This window comes from Procambarus clarkii, chromosome 88, assembly GCF_040958095.1.
Source record: "Procambarus clarkii isolate CNS0578487 chromosome 88, FALCON_Pclarkii_2.0, whole genome shotgun sequence".
NCBI classification, from domain to species: Eukaryota; Metazoa; Arthropoda; class Malacostraca; order Decapoda; family Cambaridae; genus Procambarus; species Procambarus clarkii.
In genome coordinates, this window is record NC_091237.1 from 15,611,809 (window position 1) to 15,639,240 (window position 27,432).

The 27,432-nt window shown below is 38.2% G+C and overlaps 1 protein-coding gene across 4 annotated transcripts; it reads right to left on the minus strand.

Moving 5' to 3' along the window:
- Nucleotides 1-3,523: 3,523 nt before the first annotated feature.
- LOC123745853 (eukaryotic translation initiation factor 4H) lies at nt 3,524-27,415 on the minus strand. 4 transcript variants are annotated; one of them, XM_045726932.2, is made up of 8 exons: nt 27,016-27,415; nt 24,390-24,567; nt 21,719-21,869; nt 20,602-20,724; nt 19,713-20,012; nt 13,606-13,671; nt 11,409-11,590; nt 3,524-4,634 (listed from the first exon to the last, which is right to left on the minus strand). In XM_045726932.2, the coding sequence occupies exons 1-7, from the start codon at nt 27,030-27,032 to the stop codon at nt 11,442-11,444; spliced, it is 984 nt and encodes a 327-aa protein (XP_045582888.1). In that variant the 5' UTR covers nt 27,033-27,415; the 3' UTR covers nt 3,524-4,634; nt 11,409-11,441. The 4 variants fall into 4 exon arrangements, with proteins under 4 accessions (XP_045582888.1, XP_045582889.1, XP_069173662.1 ...); XM_069317561.1 differs by lacking the exon at nt 3,524-4,634 and adding an exon at nt 8,301-11,213; XM_045726933.2 differs by lacking the exon at nt 13,606-13,671 and having other exon boundaries at nt 27,016-27,277.
- Nucleotides 27,416-27,432: the final 17 nt, after the last annotated feature.

Consider the following 27,432-nt stretch of genomic DNA (forward strand, 5'->3'; position numbering starts at 1 on the left):
TAAATGTGATTGAAGTGTCATGCAACAGTGTAGAGGAATGAAGTTAAGTCAGGCTAAAGTTTGTAGAATTTATCAGTAACAATTAGGAGTATGAAATGAGTGAGGATAATGCCTCCAAATGCATTAGACTTGACATACTGGGATTGATAGTGATAAAATAGTAATTTTCAGGATGCATAAAGAGTACTTTGAGGGTCATTTTATTTTAATGGAGAAAATGAGTAACCAGCACTCTGATTTCTTATACAGTAATAGAATACTGTATACACAGATATTTCAGTGAATTAAAAATCATGGTTTAAAACATTACTCAAAATTCAAGAGGGCTGAAAGCGATCACATTCAATTTTCCCTATGTAACATAACCCTCCCTCAGTAGGTGATGGCTTGACATGGGTGAGGGGCTTTTGTGCACCGCCCAGGGGTAGGAGGTGGGTGGCTCAGTACTGCCTTCTCTTGCCTGTTGTGGTGGTGCACAAGCGAAATGCGTCCCCATATGTTAGCCAGATATGGAGAACTGTACATTCCCTTTGTTCCTTCATCTAGGAGATGAGCCTAATTAATTAATTATGGGCTCCTAGAAGGCAACACATTTCTTTGATGAGGGCAGGTAAAACAGGAGGTTCAGTGCAGCCCACCTGAACCAACTGACTCGTCTGGTTAGCCCCACCTAGACATTGGGTCAAGTGAGCATTGTAGGGTTAGTACCTCTATTGGTCCCTGGGATACCATTTGGCCCTTTAATGGTGCCCTAAGTATACTATTGTAGGTTGAGGTTGCTTGCCCTCGTGGGCTCTTGGGTTGGGTGCAGGTGCTGGACAGTGAAGTCTTTGCTATTTTTCTTGATAACTTCTGACCTTATTTCTCACTCATGGGGTGGGCGACCAGGCCCTCGTGTCCAACAATGATGGAAGAACAGGCCCAGTAGCCCCAGACCAGACTGCCATTTCTGGGTAGGGAATACATAGCATTCATAAATATACTATTTTATATGTACTGTATTTAATTCTTGGTATTAGCTCACAGGGAGAGAGAGAATATCAGGAATGAGCTAGGGAACAATGATAAGGAAATCTGATTTGCCATGAAATGGAAAAGCTGTCTGTAAAGAGGGTGGGGAGGAAAACTGTTAGGGAAAAGCAGATTGAGTGTGAAAATTTACATGGAAGGATAGATTGAGCTGACGTGAGCATGTAAGTTAATGCCTTCTTTTGATAGTTACATAGTGAACATGGATGATGGTCTTATCTATCGCACCTATTTTCGTTGGGAGTACATAGCCTTACCGGTTTGGTGCCTTCTTTTGATAATTACTTACTTTCGTTGGGAGTTTGCCACTTTTCTGTTGGATATGGCGAGTCTAGCAGTGGGTGACATGGCACTAAATTACAATGTAGATTCAAATTATAGCTTATTTGTTTTTACAGTAAAAGCCCAGGAACATAGTCAACCTTATAAATTTATATGGAATACTATCAATGACCCCAATGAATAACCATGGAACTAAAGAACCTTATTAGAAATAAATTGGCATCGGTAGAATATATAAATTAAAAAGTGAAATATATCAAGAATATACACAAAAATTATTAAAAAAAGTAAAAACAAAACTGAATTCATTATAGCAGGTAGGCAAAAACCAACCCTAAAGGGTTCTTTGAGATATGCTGTATTGAAAACTAGGGAGAAGCCTGCCTTGACAATTAAGTATTCTAAGCACTTTACTGGAGAAAACGGTTACCAAGTAAGAAGTTATTAAACAAATTAAGGCCCAACAATGTCAGTTCAAGTCTCTGCCATGGTCCTTTAAAAATGTGAAGATAAGTTTGGTGAGCTCTAGACTTCCATATTTAGCAAATCATAATTCAAGCAGAGTATCATAATTGTTGTGAATATGTTGCCAATCTTCTAGAATGGTGAATTGATTGCTTTTGCATCAAAGTGATGCAAAAACCATTTGTATAACTCTTGAAAAATATAGCTTGATAAAGGATTCACAAAATGGCTATATCAAGGGCTACTCATGTTTAACAAAGTTACTCTATCTTTCCAGCACATTTGAAGTATGAGCCTGTACTGTAGTTGATAATGGAATGAATTGTGAACGTACCCTGGAGGTAATAACTTCAAAGCCACTTCATAATTAGTGCTATTATCTACTCCCTGGCCATGATTAGGTTAAAAAGGTCTGGTTGGAGAGCGGGCCGTTGATCCCCGGAACATCAACACAAGGTAGGTTAAGGATAATGTTAGGTTTGGTTAATATGGTGTATTATTCTCAAATGTAAAATATGAAATTAAAAACTATTTGAGTATCCCAACGATTTATAATACAGTACTATAAAATAATAACTATTGAATATTCACTAGTTAGGGCAAAAGTTTACTTGCCATTTTACAAGTGTATTATTGGAACCATAATATGCTTTCAATCACATATCTAGATATTTAACCAGATACATATTACAGAATGCGTACATACACTCATACATAAAGTAACTTAGATGGGTTTGAACAACAAAATCAGTTGAACGGATCCAGAAAACTCAAGTGTTTTAAAATCTAGATAGGCTTTTAGAATGGACAACAGATTGGTAGATGCAGTTTATTGCTGAAATATGTAGTTTGGAATTTAGTTATGTATAGTTACCAGGTATATAATTTCAACGTTGCTGGGCAATGTTGAAATTGCAAAAATCTGAATGCAACAAAATATTGGAATCATGATTATTATGCAGTAAATGTTTGAAATAAGGCAAATAAGATAATGGGGTTCATATCCAGAGGCATCAGCAATATAAAAATCTGTTCTTCAGCTTTCCCTTATCCTTGTTAGACCCCATATAGATTATGCGGTTGTTTTGGTGACCTTGCTATAAAAGACATGAATGCCTTGAATGGGTAGAACAGGATGACAAGGTTAATACCAATAATTAGGAACAGCTTATGTGAAGAAATTAAGAAAGCTTAATTTATATTCTCTAGAAAGGAGACGAGTAAGGAACGACATGATTTAAGCATGTAAATAGATCAATGGGTATTATAAAGATGGTATTAATTATGTTTCAAAATATATTAACACAATAGAACATGAAACAATGAGTAAAAATTTAACACATCAAAATTCCAAAACAGGCATGGGTATACTGAAGTGAGATCAGGGTTGTTAATTTATCTAACATATTACTGGGTAACAGGTGGGATATCTGCATTGTTTCAAGCATAGGTTGGACAAGTATTATACACGAGTGAGTTTTGTTTGCCAACCTGCTTCAGTCTTTCTAAATGAAGTCATGTTCAGTATAGTTGTACAGCATATAGACATTAGTCATTATTTGCTCTTGAGCAAGCTGTAGAAGTTAAGATAGCAGTTACTTAGTGGGTGCTACACAATCCTTCCAGCCTGGAACCACTTATCACTTTGATAGTGCCTTCTTTTGATAATTACTTACCACTTTGATAATTACTTTCCTAATGGATCTAGTAATTAAATAGGTGCAAAAAGGAGTTAATTAAAGTCCCATTTAGAAATTACTTAAATTTATTGTGATCTGAACAGACTCACCGAAGACAGTAATAATTAAGAACAAATCTTCCTTTGAATGGCAAACATACATACTTCCCTTGAATGGACACCGGATAAAAATACAGGACTAACAAAAAAAGCAACACATGAAAAAGAACCTAATGCCTTGCCAGCAAGTAATTTCTCAATTTCTCCATGCAAGTAACTGTGGATCTTGTGTAAAAAATTAGAACAAGAGTAACAACAAAAGTTGCCAAAGTTCCAACAGATCTATACTACATGTATTTATTTAACCTGCAGCATCAAAAATAAGTTCAGAGACCACAGTTATTGTTAAAACAAATGCCTTGGCAAAAACCAAGAAATGTCTGAGTAGTTTCACAACATTATATGGTCATAGTATAGTATAGTTTAATTGTATGTACTACAGGCCACTGTGCTGTAAGCCATTTTATCCTAGAAGCATAATACATTTAACAACCAATGTGGCTGGACAACATTGTGGCATGTGGTACTTATTCTGCGTACATAGCAGGGGGTTAAAAACGGGGCAAGTTGGCGGGAAATCTTAAGCAAGCTCGGTGGCTACCAAGGATTTGTATACACTTGGGTTCCCAAGGGCTGCTATCTGGAGCTTGTAATGTGTGAAAGTTTGATCACTTCAATGTGTAAGTTAATTTCACACATTTCATCATGACACAAAAAGGAGTGTCAAGTCTCTCAAAGCAATAAATGATAAATGCCTAAGAATTTTTGTAGTCTATTAACACACTCACAATAGGTTCAAATCACTGGCAAGTTCAATGTCACATTACACAAACCCACACAGTATATTAATATTATTTTTCCATGTTAATCTCAAGTTTAACACTGCAGTAAAAGCCAGTAAATATATTTTCACTTTAAAAAATTCATGTCAATCTTTGCCGCTGCTTGACCAAAACCATTGCTTCAGTAGTAGACGAGGATGAGGAGAAGGTAGGCCCAGGCTACCCTACAGTTGCAAGGCTGAGGAGGGAGGAGGCCATCATCCTCATATGTACAACATAGTGCAGGAATAAAAAGCCTCAACCAAAAAGTATGCAGGTCCATCTGTGCATAACACCATCTGGTAAAATAAAAGAATAAAATTGCCGTTTGATTTTTTAGGACATGCACAATATAATGCAAACATAAAATATAATCCATATAGTAAACATCAACATAGGCTTAATATAATCTATTAAAAGTACGGTTTTTAATATATATTGTTACTCCTGTGCCACAGTGCCAAGCCTTTGAAGATGATTTTCAAAGGCTTGGCATTTTCTTTTGATAATTAGCAATTTCCAAATACCCTGCATATCAATTTATTATAATACATATTTGATGCCTTGCTTCCTCTGAGACCTTAACATTCTTATAGAGGTCTCAAGTTAACACATCTGATGGCTCAACCATGTCCACATTAATATCTAACCATTAACTTTTATTCCATTTCAAACGCAAATACACTTTAAAGCATTTAATAGAACTAAGCCAATTTCACACATGCTCATCATTCTTCAGAGTTCTCCTCGCGTAACTACTTCGTAGTTCATAAATAAATGTACATCTTACAATTTCTTGCACAATCTCCACAAGCTGTCTCACTGCAAATATCTAAGCCTGCGAACATTCTTCAACCTTGTTTACCACTTGCCAGTCAATTTTTCCCCCTTTTTCCTTTCCAATCATCATCCTGCCATACACTTTACTATATACTGTACTGTATAACAGATACCACAGCTGACACCACGACACACACTTGTGTGATGCCACGTAGCAGACACCACAGTCTAAAAAACAAATGAAAACCCAGACATAATAGCACTCACAGAAACAAAGTTAATGAAAACCATGACAAATGCAGTGTTTCTGCAGGAATACTATGTAGTTAGGAAAGAAAGGGAAGGAAAAGGTGAGGGTGGAGTAGCTTTGCTGATAAGAAGAGACTGGAGTTTTGAAGAGATGGTTATCTAGGGCTGTGAAGATTTCAGTGACTACGTAACAGGTACCATAGCAATTGGGGGACAAAAACTTATAGTAGTACAGTAGTCATATATATACCCCCCCCCCCCCCCCACCAAATGACAGAAGACCCAGACAGGAATATGATAGAAACAACATGGCTACCATTAATATAAGAGGAGAGACCAGCTTCTGTCGCTAGCAGGAACAGGTCTAGACTACTATTTTTATTTTGGCGGGGATATTCCTGCATGGGCCTCAAGTCTCTGGCTGGCCCACTAAGTGTTGTTTTTGTTTTACTTAGGCGGTGTATGAGTATTTATGACTCGTATGGTTGCTTTAGTTAGATTTTGCCCCATGTGTCTTAACAACTTCTGCTCTATTCAATCTAAGTTGAAATCTTATTGGGTTTGTAACTGTGTACTGTGTTAAATAATGTTCCAGTGGTCTGTCGGGCATTTCTCCACACTGCTGACATTTCCTCTCATCATCTGGAACCTGTAAGCCTATTTCCCATGCACATGGGTAGCCAAGCCTGATGCGATGTAAGTGTTCTACTGCTTCCTTTCATCAAAATAAGTGGTTTATAGTTGGTTGAATTCTTGTACCAACTCGCAGATCCTGATGTTGCAGCTGCTAATATCCAGACTGCTAATCATGAGACTTCAACCACGGAAAGACAGATTGAGAGAACAGAGACCCACATGGAGGACCAGACACATGGAGAGCTAAGCTGTTGGATGTGGCAACAAGAAACTTTCTAAGCCAACACATCAAGGGACCAACAAGAATTAGAGAAGACAAACCAGCAATGCTTGATCTGATATTCACCCTGAATGAATCAGATATAAGGGAAGTTAAGTTGGAAGCCCCCTTGGGAATGAGTGATCACAGTATATTGATCTTTGAGTACCTGGTAGAGCTAGGAGTAATCTCCCCCCAAAAAGAACTAGAAAACAAGGGGCAGGCATATAAAAAGGGAAACTATGAGGTGATAAATCCTAAGAGAAGTACCATGGGACTCGGAACTAAGACCGTACAAGACATGATGGACTATGTCATCCAACAGTGTCAGGAGACAGTAAACAGGTTTATCCCAGCCCAAAAGAAAAAATGAGAAGCAAAAGAAAAATCCATGGTTTAACAGGGCATGTATTGAAGCAAAGGAAATGAACAAAAGGGTGTGGAGGAACTTCCAAAATAACAGAACAGAAAGCAGATATACCAGAGAGCCAGGAATGAGTGTCAATGTGAGAAGAGAAGCAGAGAGACAGTATGAAAATGATATAGCAAATAAAGCCAAGACTGAACCAAAACTGCTCCACAGCCACATCAGGAGGAAAACAACAATGAAAGAACAGGTGAGGACAGGTATACAGAATCACAAAGAGGTATGTGAAAAGCTCAAAAAGATTCCAGGAGGTATTCACAATAAAATGAAGTGAAGTCCTTGAGCTAGGAGTAACCAGAAAACCAGGAGGCCCTGGAAGGATTTGAAATTACCAGACGAGGTTAAAAGGCATCTGTTGGATCTAGAGGTGAGAAAGACTGTTGGTCCGGACAGAATCTCACCATGGGGTACTGAAAGAGTGCATGAGTACTTTGCTTGCCACTTTCCATGGTGTATAGTAGGTCACTGGAGACAGGAGACCCACCATAAATATGGAAGATGGCTAATATAGTCTCAGTATTCAAAAAGGGTGACAGGCAAGAGGCACTGAACTACAGGCCAGTGTTTAACTTGTATACCATGCACGGTGATGGAGATTGTGAGGAAAAAAACTAGTAGCACATCTGGAAAGGGACTTCCTGACACACCACCATGGTGTCAGGGATGGTAAATCTTGCCTCACAGGTTTAATAGAATTCTACGATCAAGTGACAAAAATTAAGCAAGAAAGAGAAGGCTGGGCAGACTGCATTTTCTTGAGCTGTTGGAAAGCCTTTGACACGGTACCCCACAAGAGACTGGTGCGTAAGTTGGAGAAACAGATAAGAGTAACTGGTAGGGTGCTCAGTGGATATGGGAGAACCTAATAGGAATATTTCTATTCTCTGGTAAGTTTACAAATAAAGTTTGCTTCTTACATTAAGCACCCATTGGTGGTGGGTGGGAACAACTAAGTACCATTTTATTTAGTCATTATAAATACAACAAAATAATAATAAAACAAACTCACCAATGAGCAGATACAGGTAAGCCAGTTGTAGAGAACTTGTACAGGTACTTGTACTCTTGAACTCACTGCTGCCAATTGTTTCATGCTTTACTTCACTCAACATTTATGTACTGTACTGTACTGTATTGTAAATTTATTCCAGCATAGTTTGTTGCACATTCATTAATGTATGCATCTTTTTTGTCTTGTTTAGAGCTAAATCTACATTGAACAGATTTCAAAAGATGGCCCTTTCCTTTCGCCACAATGCAACAGATGAGGTTGTGGTTATTGACTGGGTTTAAGATCGTATGGGCTACCCATCACAGTATGCAAAATGGAAAAAGCACTGAATAATGTTTGATAATTCGGTGGAATGACAAACAAAACTATTGATGTAAGCACCTCAGGCTCGTGTCTTGTCGATTCAATGTGTAATGCATGGTATCTGTATCAAGCTCAGGCCATTAGAGTGAAGTTCACTATTCTATAATTTTTTTATCTTTTTTTATTTATGTATATATCTAATTTTGATGTACAAACAGTAACGTTTAATGCATATGAAAATAAACGTGTGGGGTAGAAACCCTCAATGTACCGCCATAAGATGGACACACACACAACTCTTTAGATCACTGATAGTTTTTAATCAACTAAACATTTACATTTTAATAGGATTTATATCACACTGTAAAGTCCCCTAATTATGAGTACAATACAGTATATGCAATCATTTACAACACTGCTTGCAGGATCACCAAGCCTCACTCTCGCCAACACCATAGTTTGTCATTTTCTTCTTGTCACATGTAAGAGAAGCGATGGAGAATCAGGTGCTGGTCTTATAATCTAAGCTAGCCATAGTGGTATGTAAAACAAGAGAATGTACCAAACACTGATAAAAATCTACAGGGACATACACAGTATGTCAACCTATAATGACCAGATCTAACGTTTAGACAAAAATTATATGGGCGAGCATCATTTGTGATTGACAAGCAGGGATGGCTGCAGCTGGCCATTACCATGTCTGTCTCAAGCCATTAAATCCTATATAGTGTCATGGGCTCCCATCTTGGAGGAGAGTTGCAGGGAAAACAAGACATCACAGACATGGAGAAAGACAGATACACAATAATGCATTTGATATCAAATTTAGAAAAGCTGATAAATAACTTTTGTTATTTTTACAACAATATTTGGGAAAATAAAGTAACTGGATCTATATACATTCCTAGCAAAAATGCAAATGTGGGAGTTTATTTGTAACTAGTTCCCAAAGCTGCTGTCAGAGGGTTACTATATTTCAAAACTATACAGAACATCATATGATCCCCAAGGCACATGTACCAAATTTAAAAACAAAATAATGAGACATCAGTACAAGGAACTGAAAAGCAGAAGGAAGAACAGAGGGGCCAGAGTGGTGGCGGCAGCTGAGCAAAAGTGCATAATTCCTTCCTCTATTTAATCATTACATTACTTTTGACACCGATACTAGATTTCTGACCACATAACCCCCCTTCCTTCCCTATAACAAAACATAATACCCAGAGGCTTAAATTAATCTATAAATTAATGCTACTCAAGTTGATAAAGACTTAAGAGTAACTACACAGACAGCAAGGATCAACACAGCACACCTTGGCCCTAATTACCAAGGGCTAAGACAGCAAAGACTGCCAATTAAAAAACACTTTTTTCCTTCAAATTCAAAGAACACTTAACCTGGTAAAACATATCCTGGTACCAAGATATTTATGTATATATTCTAATTCATAATGACCCAAATTCATTGAAAATGGTCTATCTCAACTTGAAATGACGGGCCTACTTATTAAATACCTCCACTGGTGAGATAGATTAACCCATAAATTATAATGCTTTTCACGACTTACCAATGCAGGTACTACTTACCAAACTGTCGAGCAAACCCTTAAGCAACAACGCCTTTTCACTCTGACAACTGCCAGCTGTCAGTTTGAGCTTCTAGCATATACACTGTAACTTGGCACTCTGATTAGTTTTCAAATTACCACAAAATTGATGTCAGAAACATGACTGACACCAAGCATCTGCCACTTATACCAACTTACAAACTATCAGCTGTACATGCAAATGAAAGCATCCAGTGTCATAATAGGCCATATATAGGCTACAAACACTGAGAAGTGATCTTTTTGTGGGTATTATAGAAGCATTTATGACTGCTGTCTGGTATTATCTACCAAAATCTGGCTCAAGACGTGCACAAATTCCACTGTAGGTTTGTTTTTGGTGATCAGAAAAAACATAAAAAAAATATAAAATATTAATTTGGCATGGTTCCCATCTTCCTAATGGTTAATGTAAGCAAATCTGTTTACTATTTAAAATCAAACAAGTTTTGTAATAAGCAGCAGCTTATTAAGAAACAAGCAGCTCATAGTATAATCCTCAAGAGATCATAAGGTTAGTTACATGTAGTTAGTCCCTGTGAATGTTCATAAGGTAAGTTACATTGATTTTCACACAAGCTTCCTCATACCATTTACAAAAATCAATGCAGAAGAAATTACCTTTTTTACAATTTCCTCAATAAACAGCTTGCTCTCCAAGGATACATTTACAACACTTTGTTACACACTCATTGACGTCTACTCAAATCTACTTAATCTGTAGAACATGATTTATGTTCTTAAATTTATTTATTCATTAACATGGCTGCACACATGCTTGTGATATTGTACTTATTATTTTACACCAATTTCAGGATGGGGTTTCATTTTCATGATACACATTTCAAGTTGATACAAGTGCTCTTGTATTAGTTACTTGGAAACTAAGGTTTTCTTAGGGATTCACAGCCAATTTACTGAGCAATTTCTGCTATAACACAAGATACAAACTGGTATGAAACTAAACGTAGCCAGCTTCATACAACTGAACACCTTTAACCAAAAATTACAGTCAAGAACGAGAAGAAAACCGCATTTAAGTGGCTTATGTTAAATAATTTGATTTATGTTGTTTTTCACGTCACTGCAGCAACTCTTGATACGCCAAGTCATACCAGATGCTATAAACATTACCAAACAAAATAGCCATTTCCTTGTTCAGCAGTGTGCGCGCGCACTAATCCAGAAAAAATTTAAGCTGTATAATATCGGATAACTACAAACTAAACTGAAATTAGAAGAAGGTGCTCGTGCAATTTCCTACTTCAATTTCCTTGGTAGATATCAGCTATCATTACGTAATAAATATTTATTCATTGTGCTTTAGGGAAGAGAGGAGGGAAATGGGAATAAGAAGTGATTTCTCCTCCTTAATCTAAGGTGCATTATACTACAAATGCAAAGGTTGTCCTCATTCTTTACTTAATGGTGTCTAAGACAGTTTAATATCCAGTAGTACAAATTTAAGTCACCTCCTTAAACTCTGTAACAGCTAAATATACAACTTGGCAAATGTTCCTGACACCAGTGTTCCAAAGTTGACACTAGCATGAACTATTGTGTTACCCTGGACGACTCGCACGGCTTTTGTTCAGGGAAAACCTGAATAAAAGCAAGCACACACATTAAAGAGTGGAAATGTAACAAAATTTCTCTTCTAATTTACTAAACAGAAACTCTCACAACTACAGTATGTGTGATCAAAGGGGAAAAAAAATGAAAAAAAATCGAGTTCCAAATGTATTAGGTTTACAGACCCATTTCCACAAACTCGCTCAAGGTGCATTGACTGCTTACCTGCTACACATGGAATACAGAAACTATTTATGTTTATTCCTGTAAGTCATCTCTAGCTTTTTCCTCCCGAGGCTTTGCTCCGCCAAATATACTGCTTGTTTGCGATGTTTCAGCAATCTGATTTACAGGGTCCTTTTTAGTTCTTGGCAATAACTTCAGTCTTGGCCTCTGAGACAATTCCTCTGAAAAGATCAACATTTGTAAAATCATCTAAGCATTTACTCACTAAATCACCACAATCCAGTTTCCAACTTTAAATGGGTAGGGAGGAATCAGCCTAGTAGAAATAGGAGAGCAACATATAACTTATGGTATATGTTGCTTATATCATGTTGGAGTTAAATGAGCAAGATGCAATATCTTACTCATTTAATTAGCATATTGTTAAATCTGAAAAAAACATTTCCTACAAGTCATCTATGGTTCAATACCCCGTCCCTCCCCCCTTCTCTCTTTCCATAAAGAAATAATAATCTTAATAAATTTTTAACGAGTCTTTAGTAGGAGAAATCAAAATAAGATTATACGGTACACTTCTGCTGTTTATTTCACAAACTATAATTGCTTTCCCAAATTAGCGGTAAGTGCAAGGTTAAAGTATGAACTTAAATAATATAAGACCGAGAATCTCTTCTAGGACTACGAACAAGGCAATACTCGTTAAGTTTCACTATTCAATGTATTTCTAGATCACCAAGAATCTCCCCTTCCCATACGGGCAACCCCCCCCCCTCTCCCCTCATTTCACAGCAAAAGACATTCTACAAAATAATTGAATACATAAACATCATGTAAATATTTCAAGTCCAAGTAAATTTACTAGGGATGATGTCACGAGTTTCTTTATCAACGTAAGTTAATGCCGTCATCAATAAGTTACTTTTCTCCTTCTAAAATAATGACTTTAGTCTTGACAACATAGAAGCTCCAAGTCTGGTGACAGAGCATTTGATCTTAATGATTTAGTTATCTAAAATCTCAAGTTCATGACACGAAACATTATTTGATGGTGTTGTGGTACTATTCGGGAATAAAGATGAAGTCTCCATAGAGAAAACATATAAAAACATTAATTAACATGTACCAAAACATAATCATTAAGTAAAAATATAGCTAACCATTTGGCTCTGCTTTCACAATCCTATTAATTTGTTATTACTACCAGACACTGTCTAGTGACTGGAATCCCTTTCTTCCTGATTCCTATCCTCTGGTGTTTTGCCAACTAAATATGTAATTCTATTTTTGAAAGCCATACTGAACTTTCTTCAGTGATTTAATGTGTCCTTACAGCCAACAGATGAGCCATAAATCATGTACTGTACATGTTGACCAGACCACACACTAGAAGGTGAGGGGACGTCGACGTTTTGGTCCGTCCTGGACAATTCTCAAGTCAATTAACTTGACTTGAGAATGGTCCAGGACGGACCGAAACGTCGTCGTCCCTTCACCTTCTAGTGTGTGATCTGGTCAACATTCTTCAGCCACGTTATTGTGACTCATCGCCTGCATGTACTATACATCCACTACGTTAGCACACTAAAATCAACAACAGATCCAATAGTAGATTCAATTGTATACTGTGCAAGTATTAAAAAAACTGCTATTTCCATATGCTATACGAGTTAATGTTTGTATTTTTCAAAGAAATGCAAGAGTAGAAAAATATTTTTGTTTCCAGTTACTTGACTGACCATATTGTAGGCAGTACTAACTAAATGTTTTCCTCCAACTGTGTTTGATAACTAAGAGGGAGAGAGCGCAAAGCGAGAGAGAATACGAGTGAAAGAGAATGCCTGTGAGGTGTGTGTATCTTTTTTTGTTTTGGTACTGCGCACAATGAACAATGCTTATGTAGATCAATATTCTTGATTATCAAGTAGTTTATCTTGTTTCTTTCTTTAGATATTCAAGACTACTTCTGATATAATTCATTGTTCATTTGTTGAGCAGTATTGAACATTATAACTAAATAAAAATGTTTACTAGTATCAGGTGCCTGAACAAGACAGAATATATCAATATGGTACAGAACAGCCTGCATGGCCAAGCCAGATTACATCCCTGTAAATTAAAATAATAATAATATTAACAATAATACTAATAATAAAGCAAAAATTAAGTAAGTCTGATCCTAAAACGTTATGCGTTTCATTGTCAAGTGTAACAAGTCAGTAGTTTCCTAACAACCGACCAGCTGAGAGTGGTGGGGAGCCGGAGGGTGGGGGAGACTGCAACGCCGCTGACAACGAAACTCCCACTGGATAATGAAAAAGAAAAAAAACATTGTTATGAATGCAGTTTTTCTTTTCAATTCTATGTAGACTTCAAAGGATTTGTTTTGGGTGAATTGTGCTAACCTGTGTTTACATGGAGTAAAAATTAGTTGCTGGGCCCGTACTGTGCTTTCATACTTTCCAAAATTATAAACGCTGTCATACTTGCTCTTGCCATTATGAATCTATGCAGCTCCCACGATTTATGGTTCAAGCAAATTCTATTTCATTACTACTCAAAATGATTATGAATATTTCATTGCATTTCTGACTTTTTTCTAATCTTTGAACTTATCCTATTTTTGTCTTGGGGCTTTACCAGCCCTCCACTCCCAAGGAGTGCCGGACCAACCGGGCTGTGGTGGGTATGTGGGCCTGCGGTCATCTCCAAGCAACAGCCTAGTGGACCAAACTCTCACCTCACAAGTCAAGCTTGGCCTCGGACCGGGCTTGGGGAGTAGAAGAACTCTCGGAACCCCATCAACCAGGTAACCAGATATCCTTACAAACTGTAATGTCTTGGACACGGACACGATGAGTCCTCCCAGTCTCGTTTACCCTCTGATAAACTTATTACATTACATTTCTTGGAATTTAACTCCCATACCTGTAGCTTGTTCCCAATACATAGATCATCATAAATACAACAAATGGATTTTAGTAATAAACAATTTATTTAGTGATAGCTGTTTGATGCATTCTTGGCAAGGTCAGTCTCTGGCCTAGAAGAAATTCATCATTATGCAATTAATGATGAATATCAAAATATCAAACTTCCTGACCATAAATATTTAACAAAAATAAAATATTTCCTCACCCCATCCTGCCCCCACCCCTCCTCTCCCTTTCCTGCTCCATATCCTCCCACTTTCCTGCTCCATATCCTCCCACTTTCCTGCTCCATATCCTCCCACTTTCCTGCTCCATATCCTCCCACTTTCCTGCTCCATATCCTCCCACTTCTCAATGCTCTCACTTGGGCCTATCACCTATCAAACTGATTTCTCCTTTAATTGGCTTACTTCCTCTCTTCTGCAGGATTACTTAAACAAAAAAAAGAGACTTAATAACCAACTCCATAATTTTGTTAATTCCACTTTGGAAGGCAAATTCTGTCTACGTGTATAATTACATAAGTGTAGTTACAGGACAAGAGCTACACTGGTGGTATCTCGACTTGCCAGTACTCCTTGTCATATGACGCTTTGTGACGCATTTCTTAGTCTACTTACTTGTGGGGGGTTAGAAGCCCACGTCCTTCTATTTTCTGTCAACTGTACTCATTGAAAATCTAATCACGAAAAGCATTCAGATTATTTTTGTTTTTTCTCTCCAGTATAGATACTGGCACATAACTGAACAGCATGTTTTTTTCACTATTCTTGCCTCTTTGCTTGCATGCATGCATGCATACACACATACATAAACACAAATAAAAGTACTCCCACAGTGACTCGTTTCATCCATGTTATATCAATTGTACAGTACTCTGGTACGAATCCTCCTCCCACATTTTTCATACATTCCTCATATCTTGCATGCAGTGTCATTTCTAAATCCCTTTTCCTGCCATTTTCCTTCTCAGATTATGCCCTTTGTGTATCTAGCTGCTAAATATGCTAATCCTCTCTTTCAGTTTGATGTCTTTAATATTTTTGTGTCAGATATGTGTGGAAAATTATTCATTTACAGGATTTAGTGACCAGGACCTAGATTCTTCTTGAGGTTATCTTGAGATGATTTCGGGGCTTTTTAGTGTCCCCGCGGCCCGGTCCTCGACCAGGCCTCCACCCCCAGGAAGCAGCCCGTGACAGCTGACTAACACCCAGGTACCTATTTTACTGCTAGGTAACAGGGGCATAGGGTGAAAAACTCTGCCCATTGTTTCTCGCCGGCGTCCGGGATCGAACCCGAGACCACAGGATCACAAGTCCAGCCTGCTGTTCGCTCGGCCGACCAACTCCTACCATGCCTGTAACTTATCTAAGTTTCCACAGAGCCTCTAGTATTCGTCCTCACTCATCCTGATTCTCATCAACTTTGTTTCATCAACAAACACAAGAGCAACTCATCAACGGCATCATTTATGTACTGTATATAGTACAGTACTAGGAACAGCAAGTGTTCTAGCACCAATTCTTCTGGGACTCTACCAATTCCTATCTTGCTTTTCCACCCTTTTACCTGCTCACGAAGCTCCATGTATTTCTTCATAAGTATGTGTGCTACGAAGGTTCCTAAGTACCGGCTAAGAATGAGCCGAAGGGCGATTCAGAAAAGTATTCTTACAAAGATTTTTAAGTAGTTCACTTAGGTCTCGCTAGATGTCACTAGGCTTTTAGTTTGGCCAATCAGAGAAGGTAACATTTTTCATCTTACAGCTGTAGCCAATCACGACGCTGACATATACGAGCTTATCCGTGACCACTTGCTACTTATTTACGTCGAATTTTCTTATAAAATTAGTATATTTCAAAGGTAAGGTAATTATAAAAAAAAAGGCACCAAACCGGGAAGACTATATAGCACCATCAAGGAGCGAAATAATCAGAGGGCGCTAAATATCACCAAGAATGCCAATACGAGAACAGAAACGCATAAGGCGAATGATATCAAAAGTATCCGATTCACCACAAATTCTATCGAGGTACAAGAGACCGCGAGGGACGGTCGGAAAGCAAGACACGCTCACCCTGGAAGTCAGGACATTCAACAAGGATATGCACAACTGTAAGAGGGACAACACAATTTGGACAATAAGGAGCAGGACGGCGCTCCATTAAGTGACTGTGGGTTAAGCGAGTATGGCCAATCCGCAGCCTTGCTAAAGCAGTTTCCCACTGCCAGTTACGGTGGTAGGACGAAGGCCACGGGGACACACTACGTTTGAGAGTATGCAGCTTGTTACGGGACAAGAACAGCTAGCTTCCCTAGCGGCAACATCCGCACGCTCATTTAAAGAAACACCAATATGGCTGGAAACCCAGCAAAACTCTACTGATTTAAATTTACTAGAAATAAGAAACAGCCAATGTTGAATCTCTATGATCACCGGATGAACAGTATTAAAGGACCCTAGAGCCATGAGGGCACTACGAGAGTCAACTACAACCACAAAGGAGGAATGAGAATGAGAAAGCAAGAGATGGAGAACATAAAGAATAGCATAAAGTTCTGCTGTGAAGACGCTAGCCTTCAATGTTGAATCTCTATTATCACCGGATGAACAGTATTAAAGGACCCTAGAGCCATGAGGGCACTACGAGAGTCAACTACAACCACAAAGGAGGAATGAGAATGAGAAAGCAAGAGATGGAGAGCATAAAGAATAGCATAAAGTTCTGCTGTGAAGACGCTAGCCTCCGAAGGGAGGCGACACATATAAGTGCAGTCAGGAAAAACAGAGTAGCTCACACCGTCCGCAGACTTAGACCCATCGGTGAAGATGGAAATAGAATGGGAGTGGGAAGAAAAGTGCTCAAGGAAAAGGCATTTCAGAACCGTAGGAGTGGTAAAAGCTTTAGTGATGCGGATCAAGGACGTACAAAACTTTGGAGTTTTTAAACTCAAAACGTTACAATTCAATCGGAGACATTAATAAATTAGAGCACTATCTTTGTGGCAACTCCCAACTAACAGCTCGGGTGGAAGAGAACGCCCCGGACGCGTACTTTGTCAGCGCCTGAATCTTGCCAGACTTCCTCGTCCTATTGCGGCCAAAATACGTCACCTACGATTTTTTTTATCACTTTTCCCCGTGATCAGGAAACACATTAACAATCCAAGAAGAAATTCTTGCGCACAGCAGTATTGTCAGCTGTTAGCAGCAGCACTGCCTACATGTTAAATCTTATTCTAATGAAATCCCATTCAAACCTTAATCTTGCAGCTATTTTCAATATTTTTTTTTTCCTGACTTTGTTATATTTAATGTTCTGAAGGATTCTTTAAGTTACAAATAGAAGTTCTTATGTCTGTTAGATTTTGTATGTTGAATAGGAGGCCAAGAAGTGACGCCAAGCACACGGTCACTAGCCCTACCTGTGGTCACCAGTTCTCTCTGTATTGCTGTTCTAGTCTTCTTTCTGCCATCCCCATTCTCATAACTTTGCTCAACTTACTTGGTCTGAACTCTAAAATACAATTGTCTGACCACTCTTTCTGCCAAACTAGGCCCTCTTGCTGCATTTTGAAGTTAATAGCATGAGTACATTCTTATGAGCTTACTATTGTCTGTAAATAGTAATATGAATGAATATAGTTTCTTGGGCAGATATAGATCACAAACAATAGGCCAAATACAGATCCTTGTAAAACTCCATTTGCCACCTCACTCCATCCAGGCTCTGTATCTCTCACAATTACTATTTTCAATCCCATTTGGATATTTTGTACACAGTCCAGACCAGTTTCCCCTTATACTAGCTTCTTTCTCCATCTTTTATACTGGCCTTTTCTGTGGGAGTGTTAAAGGCCTTTTGATGAATAAGGAAGATACCCATTCTTTTCTTTTATCTAATTTTGGTTACTCGTTTCATCCCTGTTCATACCCGTACAGTACTTGGGTACAAATCATCTTCCAACATTTTTCATACGTTCTCTCTTCAAGATCTTGCATGCTATGTTCTTTCTAAACCCTTTTTCCTGCTATTTTGATTTCCGTCGACAGAATTCACTTAAGTTTATTAGGCACTTTTTATTTCCTGAACTGTGTACTGGTACAAGCGTGTGTGCATGCTTATCTATCTGTAGATAAGCATACAGATGCAGCTATACAACAAGATACACAAGCACAATTCACCCTAAATAAATCCTTTGAACTCTACATGTGTACAGGTATGTCGTCGTGTTAGGTAATACTCAAGGTGTAGTGGAGCCCACTGCTACATACACTGCCCTACTCCTCCACCATCCGCCAGCCACATTTACATAGTTTGTGAAGAGTGCCTCTTAATTTGTGCAACGTAACCAGAAACAAAAATAATTATCTTCGACTATACAGTAAATGGTAGTTTCAGGGGGGTATTATTAGCCTCTACAAATAAATATAACATTAGCAGTAGAAATCTAACACTGCCTATTAAATTTCATTTCTGCAGTGAATGCTCTAAAACATTCAAATAAGTGCAGGGATGTTTTGGCATACAAACAGCAATGTATTACTCACAACTTCAGAGATGTTATTGTGGTATAGGAATATATATGGCAACCAATCATGCACAACAGCAGGACCGTCTCTTTACCATAAGTATAGCATGAGTACATTCAGATGGTAAGGAAAATGCATCTTCCTTACCCCCTCCCTACTAAAGGCCAAGTATCTCCCTATCCAATGCAGTGAGAAGCAACATCCCAACGATCACTCTCGGCCAACTGTGCTTTATTTAATTGTTTTTTCGGCATTTGTAATACGTAGCACCTAGCCCTCTTGAAGTGTCGAGACAATAGTGGAAAACCACTTGGACAGAATAATTTGTTCTAGACATGTTCCTTTATACCCAATTGAAGTAATTTTGCTTATTTTTGTGCTTCAGTTAATATTATTTTCATTAGTGAAAATGAGAGCACACCTGCTTGTGCATATTTTATCTAAATAACTTGGGAAAAGCCTTGTTTAATATAAAAATTTATTAGATTGATTTGTGAGTTCAGAACACTGCATTCTGGTCGAGTGGGCGTTTCCTTGGTTATCTGGACCCCATTTCCATTGCACCAATTACCTATTGGATTGGAATTCTTTCATCGCATCTGATTTTCCACTCAGCTGAAATTCACTCGAATACGCTTTTTTAATAAAGGATTATACGGTACTTACAAAGCCTGTATAGAAATTTTACCAGTACTTTGTGAAATAGGAGTTATTTTGAGATCAACGCTTACATAGTTTGCATTTTGACATTTATTACAATAAATGTCAAGAAAATAAATAAATGTCTGGGCCTGGGTAAAACTAAATAAATAATAAAATAATGAGTACTAGATGTTAAACATCTATAAATAATGTTATAAATAAGATTAAATTTACCGGGATCTGGTTCCTTGAAGTCATCAAAGTTACGAGAGCGATCACTGTCTCGGCGGTCACGTCTCATATAGCCGCCTTCACCGGGGGCAGCAGCACCGCCTCGTCCAGGGCGATCCCCACTAGGTGGTCCGGGTGGCCCTCCACGACTTCTTCCACCGAAGCTTCCTCGATCACCCCCTCCTCGCTCGCCACCACCACGCTCTTCAAATCCACCATACCTACCACCTGTACCTGCAGGAAAACCTGCACGACCTCCACCTCCTCTTCCACCTCGGTCATCTTCCCTTCTATTAAAACGACCTGATTTAAAGAAACATAATACATTAAAATGTTGTAATTAAATAAATTCATCTGTTGATAATTCTAATCTATCTTTTTTTGCTATATTGAAACCTAACTTATCTTGCAATATTGAATTATGAAAGTATTCTTCTCCACACACATAATTACAATACACTACATAACAATTTATCAGAATGGGTTGTGAAGTGAGATACTGTGATGGAATGGGTTGTCAGATGAGGCTCTGTGATGCAATGGCTTGTGAGATGATAGTGTTGGAGAGACTGATGGAGTGGGTTGTGACACTCCCTATCTCTTCCTAAGACTTGTGTTTTACCTGTGTAATCACAGACTTTCTGCCTTTCTTAATCATGAAGATTAAAGTCACCACTGCATAAAATGAAGCATTATCAGATAAAATGAAATTTCAAGTGTTACACCATATACATAATCCAACACTTTGTGCATCATAACCATACTCTTATGGCACAAACGAGTAAAACCCTTTTGCAACATGATATAATCAAGCCTATATATAAATCCCAAAATACAATGTTTTTTAACAACTCACCATATCACTTTCATTAACTAACACACACGGACTTACCACCAAAGTCATCTGAAGCATCTCGTCTTCCTCGGAAATCATTCATGTCCCCACCTCGTCCACCGCCTCGTCCCCTGCCACGACCCCGATCAAATCCTCCTCCTCGCTCTCCACGCCGAGACTCTTCAAAATAAACACACACACATTTAAATGTTACCTACAACTGTAAGCAACTCAGAGCATTATGCCAATGCATTCTTTAAAAAATAGAAATTCAATATTGTATGCTGAAAAAAAATAACATCTAAATAAAAACTTTTCAGGATTAAATGTCTTATAAGCATCTTGTTGGGGATGAGAAGGGCATAACATGCACACCATTTCCCTCCCAAAAGAGGCTAACCGCAACTGAAAAGAATTTCTCGACAGCATAGTCAGCACTTTGTGCTCACTTCAACCTACGTGTCTTATCTTGCAACTAATTGTGCTGTTGCTTACTTAATCACTAAACTGGCAGAAATATTAATTTCATATAATTACTTATAAATCCACTCATTAACAATAATGTAATCAGAAAGAGACAATAATGTATTAATGTAATCAATAACTAAGATTTATTCCATTATACTCCGAGAGGATAGCTGCAAGCTCTGATTAACAAAGCTTTACAGTACTGTATTTCAGCTCGTCCTTTTTCTAAAGACAGAGCTCATCTAGTGACTACACAAGCTGGCCAGTTTACAAACACGCTGGGATTTTAAAGTCTTAATAAACATAACTTTTGGGCAGCAACACATTAAAAATCACTATAATATTTAATCAATATTTATGAAACAATAAGTCTGGCTAACATACTGAAAACTTTTGCTATTTATGTTTTTGTAAGATATGCACACTCTTTATATTAAAAAATTAGATTTGTATTATTTAATTGAGCTTTAGAGCCCTATTTTAATGGCAGGGACAACACTTTAAAAAATAACTCTCCCTATGCTTCTCAACACACAGTAAAATATATTAATAATACTTTGCACCTCAAACCATGCACTCATTTGGGGAAAAAAAAATGCCCTGCAGTTTAAGGGTTAATGTAACAATTAACAAGATAACAAAAATATGCACTACCTTAACTTTAACAGGGGGGCCAGGATGTACAGATGAATGATAAATTACTTACCAGCGATATCCACTCTAATGTTTTTGTCAATAAATAATGCTCCATCGAATGACAGTGAATCTTCTAAACTTTGAACATCTTCAAATTCCACATAGCAAAAACCTTTAAATTTCCCAGAGTCATTGTCGTGCACCAATCTAACCGAGCGAACCTGGAAAAATATTATACATTAAAAAGAGTCTTTGTACTATGTTAAAAACTTGATATATTTTAACTGTAGAAGATCAAGTGAGAAATCTCTGGCTCCCATGCTAAACATAGCTCACATTATATGCAACAAATATTCTAAAATGCAAAACTGCCTACCCCCCCCCCCTTTCTGTGAATATAGGCCTATATTAAAACGTGGGCATGTAGGAGGAGTAGTAGTATTTAGGAGGCTTTGACAGTGGTGTAGGTGTAGCAGTGGTAATGAGAGTTGGAGGATGTTGGTGTGCTTATGAGCAGTGTATGGTAGGGTGGGATGGTGCCTGTGGGAGCGAGGCTATCCCGAGATGGGGCTTATAGTGTCCCCGCGGCCCGGTCCTCGACCAGGCCTCCTTTTTGTTACACTCCCCCAGGAAGCAGCCTGTAGCAGCTGTAGGGGGTATACTCACCTAGTTTTGCTTGCATGGATTGTGCTTTGGCTCTTTGGTCCCACTTCTCAACTGTCAATCTACTAATGTACAGATTCCCAAGCTGTTCAAGCTCTATCATATCTACATTTAAAACTGTGTATGGAGTCAGCCTCCACCACATCACTTCCTAGTGCATTCCATTTACTAACTACTCTGACACTGAAGTTCTTTCTAATGTTTCTGTGACTCATTTGGGTACTCAGCTTCTACTTATGTCCCCTTGTGTGTGTATCACACATGATAAATGATCCATCCTTGTCTATCCTGTCAATTAAATTGAGAATTTTTCTATGTAGAGATCATGTCTCCCCGAACTCGTGTGTCTTCCAGTGACGTGAGGTGCAATTCACACAATCTCTCTTAATAACTCATGCCTCTTAGTTTTGGGACTAGCCTAGTGGCATACCTCTGAATTTATTTCAGCTTCGTCTTGTGCTTGACAAGGTACGGGCTCCATGCTGGGGCCGCATACTCCAGGATTGGCCTTACACACGTGATATACAAGGTTTTTGAAGGATTCAGAAGTGTGGGAGGAGAATGGAGTGGGGTGTAGGAGTAGAGAGGGGGGGAGTAAAGGGGGGGGGAGAACAAAGGGGTGTAGGTGTATGAGTGGTGGAGTATAGGGGTGTAGTACTATGGGGGGGAGGGGGGGGCATGGGAGTACACGGGGAGTTGTGGGAATACGAGGGAAGTTGTGAATGTACGGGAAAGGGGGGGGGGATAAATGGTAATGGTTTGGTTAATTTTTCTTCCCTTAACTGTATCTCTATGGCAGCATTTCTCAACCGGGGTTACACGAAACCCCATGGTAACCAGGGGTATCAGAAGAATGAGTAATAAGTAAACTAATTCTTATCATGTGCAAAATGTATTTTTGAGTAGTTTTTGTGTTTAATTTTCTCACTTAATTAGTATCAAGAGCAAAGGTTGAGAAACACTGCTCTATGAACTTTATTTCACATCAAATCTTTATCTAAATAGCAGAGTAAAAGTAAAACTTTTAATATGTTAAAATCTAAAAATAAACTGTTCAATATAATTAAGTCTTATAACATAATAGCAGGCAACAGTCCCCGCGGTGTAGTGTAAGACACTCGCCTGGCGTTTCGCGAGCGCTTTGCTCTGGGTACATATACTGGCCAGGGAAGGATTTACTGGGCATCAATCCTCAACTGTAGCCTCTGTTTACCCAACAATAAAATGGGTACATGATTGTTAAACAATTTTGAATGTCGTATTCCAAGGAATATTAGGATTAAGGACTTGCCTGAAATGCTATGCATGCTAGTGGTTGTACAAGAATGTAAGAACTCTCGTGTGTGTGTGCGTGAATACCAGGAGAAAGAGTAAGGTGGATGATGGGTCAATTACCTTGGGTGATCTGGGATGCCATCTGTTGGCAAATTGGTGATAATTAGGGTTAAGGTTGATCACCTGCAGCAACTATCAGCTGCCTCGTTTACCTCAATGCTCATTTATTTCTTACGACCAGTGGAGTATTTTGTTTTCCCTAACCTTTCTGGCAGGTTTCCTCAGTTATGGGTAGACCGCGTGGAGCCAGGTTCTCAGGAAGTCAGTACTGTATGTCTAATGTGGCCTGAACCAATTCTCAAGGATTACAATACCAGTGTGTAACCACTTCAGAATGACAGGCTTTCCCCAGAAAAATTATTTCTATGCCCAAGGGCCACATTATCCAATTTCATTAAGTTACTCTCTTTTTGCTCAACTTTTAAGCTTCAATTTGAGACAATGAGGGTTTTAAAATATTAAATAAAAACCTGTTGCAAACAAATGAGAAATAACATACCAAGATAGTGTTCCTCCTACCAGGGATAGGCTACCTGATTATATCAGGGAATTTAACTGTGTGTTTCAAAGAAAATACAGTATGAGGATTAAACATTACATATAATTCACAAAAAGATCCAGTGGATCTTCAAATCAATGATAAAACAACACAGTACTCTATTAGATACAGTATTAACATTCAGGTTAATCATAAATATAAATATATATATATATATATATATATATTTATTTATTTTGCTTACTCTTTGATCTTTAAATATGTGGTCGATATCCCCTTGGACAATGCCGGGTGGGAGGTTCCCGACAAAGGCCGTGTAGGGGGGCTCAGTTGGGAGAGGTTTCCGGGGTCGGCTTCCTCCATATCCTCGACCGCTATCATTGTAACGTCCTCCACCACCACCACCTCCACTCCCACGATAACTGTTCCCAGGAGAAACCCGTTTAATAATTTTATATGCCATGAAAATATTGTAACTACAATATATACCTTATTTAAAAATTATACTAAAACTATCTACAAACAGCTTTTATCTCCTAACTTTCTTGGAAAATAGACTAGACTTGGGTAGAATTCAAAATTTTATTACGGTAAATACTGTACCTATAGAACCATTTTATTCACCTCGGCAACAACTTTCATATTCTGAGTAACTTTCATGATGAAAGCAGTAGTGAATATTGAGCAGTTTATTATTATAAATTATAACATTCTGATGATGCTAAAACTCATCATCCATACTCAGTAAATGTTGGGGATGACGCTAAAATGCACCACTCATCTCAAAATTCTAGGATATCATTTTTTTATCGGAGAATGTGTTCTTGGGCCCACCCAAAGTATGTGGGAACTATCCAGATCCCTTCGGCCAACTATCAATTACTCAAGATGATGATTGCTCTGCTTTTGAGAATTTTCACTATTCTTTGCAAATTACCTATTGGAAAGGCATGACAGTTATGTTTTAATTTCTTTCCACAGTAACACACACACCAATAATGTGTCCACATTTCCATATGTTTTATTTTAATTTTGTAAAATAAATGAGAAATGTTGAGAAATATATTAGAAAGGTTTAGATGTTCATAAAATTTGCATATTTCGCAAAGTTATGAAAAACCTATTATCATATTGCATCTACATTCCAGCAAATTCATCAGACATTTTGACGCCAAATTTATAGTAATAACCCAAAATGAAAAAAAAATTGGCGAATATAAATTTTTTTTAGGTGTCACAGAGTGGGACCCTGAAATGCCGGGAGGATTTACGATTATGAATGTGCTGATGGGTCAGAACATTAAAAATGTTAAAAAGAACAATTTTTCTAAGGACACAGGAGAGTAAGGATTAATGTTATTAGAGTATGAGTAAATTTGGATATGATATGAGATGAGCAGTCTGATTCTGCATTTTTAAAAACAATAGAAATGATGTTGAAGACTCGACTTGTTAAGTTACATAACGAGCATTTACAGTACCTTCAAGATGGCCGAGTATAATGGAATAACTCAAGACTAAGAATAAAGCTTTCCATTTAGTTAATGTGTACACAATTTTACTTAATGGAATATTTTGTTTTCCAGAATGTTAACAGGCCTATGGTGTTTGCATGATGTACTCCATATCTTTGTCTAGTACATAGACCATATTCAGAATAAATTTATTTATTCAAGAGAAATGAAAGAATTGTCTGAATAATGAAATGCTACCTAGTCTAAGAATTGTGGATTTGTTAGATACAGGTCTAGGGAGACATTAGTCACTTCATACCTACGACAGTTTATCAACAATTTTAAAATCTACCAAACCCGAACTAACACAACCTAATGTAACAATATATATACAGCTTTAACAACTAGAAAATGAGCCTTATTTAAATATCTGTAATATTTGACCATACTCCCTATGGACTGTTGTGCTATTTGGATAACACTGGAAAAGAACTGGATAGTCACATAACTAGCATTGTGGTGCTGGTACATATCTGCCTACAGAACCCAATTTTATAATGTATCCATATTATGTATGGGTCCCAGTTGTCTCTATCCAACACACACAACCTTTAGGCTTGGTCAATTCATTATGTAGTTGATTCTCAAATTAATTTCCAAGAAATCACTGCATAGGTAAAAATGGGTAATACATGAATAAAGACATTAGTATGTTAGACAAGGGGTCATAATTTTAGATAAAGTATTTATCACCCAAAACTGACACCCCAAGACCTATAAAACACAAGTCTTAAAAGGTTAGCACACCCATAAAATTTTGAAGTGTGTGTACAGCAGTGTCATTTTGTCAACTGTATTTGTCAGTATATAACATTTTTTTAACCCACATTTACTGTCTTAATATATAGAGACCCTGAAATAAGTCATGTTAAAGATCTCTTATCAAAGTTCTTCTTAAAATCTCCAATAATTAAAGTAGTAACCCTGACCAGGAATGTTCCCTCCCAAAAATACTAAGTTACCCCTAAAATTGGCTAACATTTTTCTTAAAAAGAGCAATTGTTGTCCATATATTTCAAACAGTTTGTACACATACGACGTAAAAGCAGCCCAAAAGCTAGTTAGGCAAGTCTGAATGAAAATCTTCGAGCTAATAAACGAATTTTGAGATATCTAGTGATAAGAGCGTCTTGGCCCCGGGGGAGGGGAGCCTGCCTCGCCTCCCCCTTCACCTCACCTGCTCTCAACTACACATATATCCCACACAATGCTATGTCCAGCCCCTCGCCCTCGTCAAAATAACCACAAACACACCGCCATCAAAGCCACAAGAAACAGGACAAACGGTTCAAATACTCGAGCAAATATTTGTGTCAATCTGGAGGGTTTAGAGAGACGAAAACACACCGACCTTACATGTCATTGTCAGCCATTGTGGTGACTCCGTGAGCACTAACGCTGGTGCTGGCCAGTAGAGGAGACGCCACGCCACCTGGGAGCCGGGGTACAGCCTCTCACAGCCGGGTAAATGAGCCGCAGACTTCTGGAGGCCAAGAGGAATCACTGAGAACGATATGCGCCCACAGCCGACCACACGCCACTCTGCGAACTCTTCAACTTTTCACTCTTTTTTACAATGGAACCCTACCGGGTAAATAGGCTTTCAGGTGCCCCGGGTGCTTAGCGACGGGACTGATCACGCTTCGAGGGTAATAAGTAGCTCTCTGATTTAACACGCACTGGAATATTCAATCTTACCGGGAATACTGATCATCATAGAAACCTGCCATGTTGGTTTCAAGTGAATGACGCGGCGAGTGTGGTCGAGAAGAA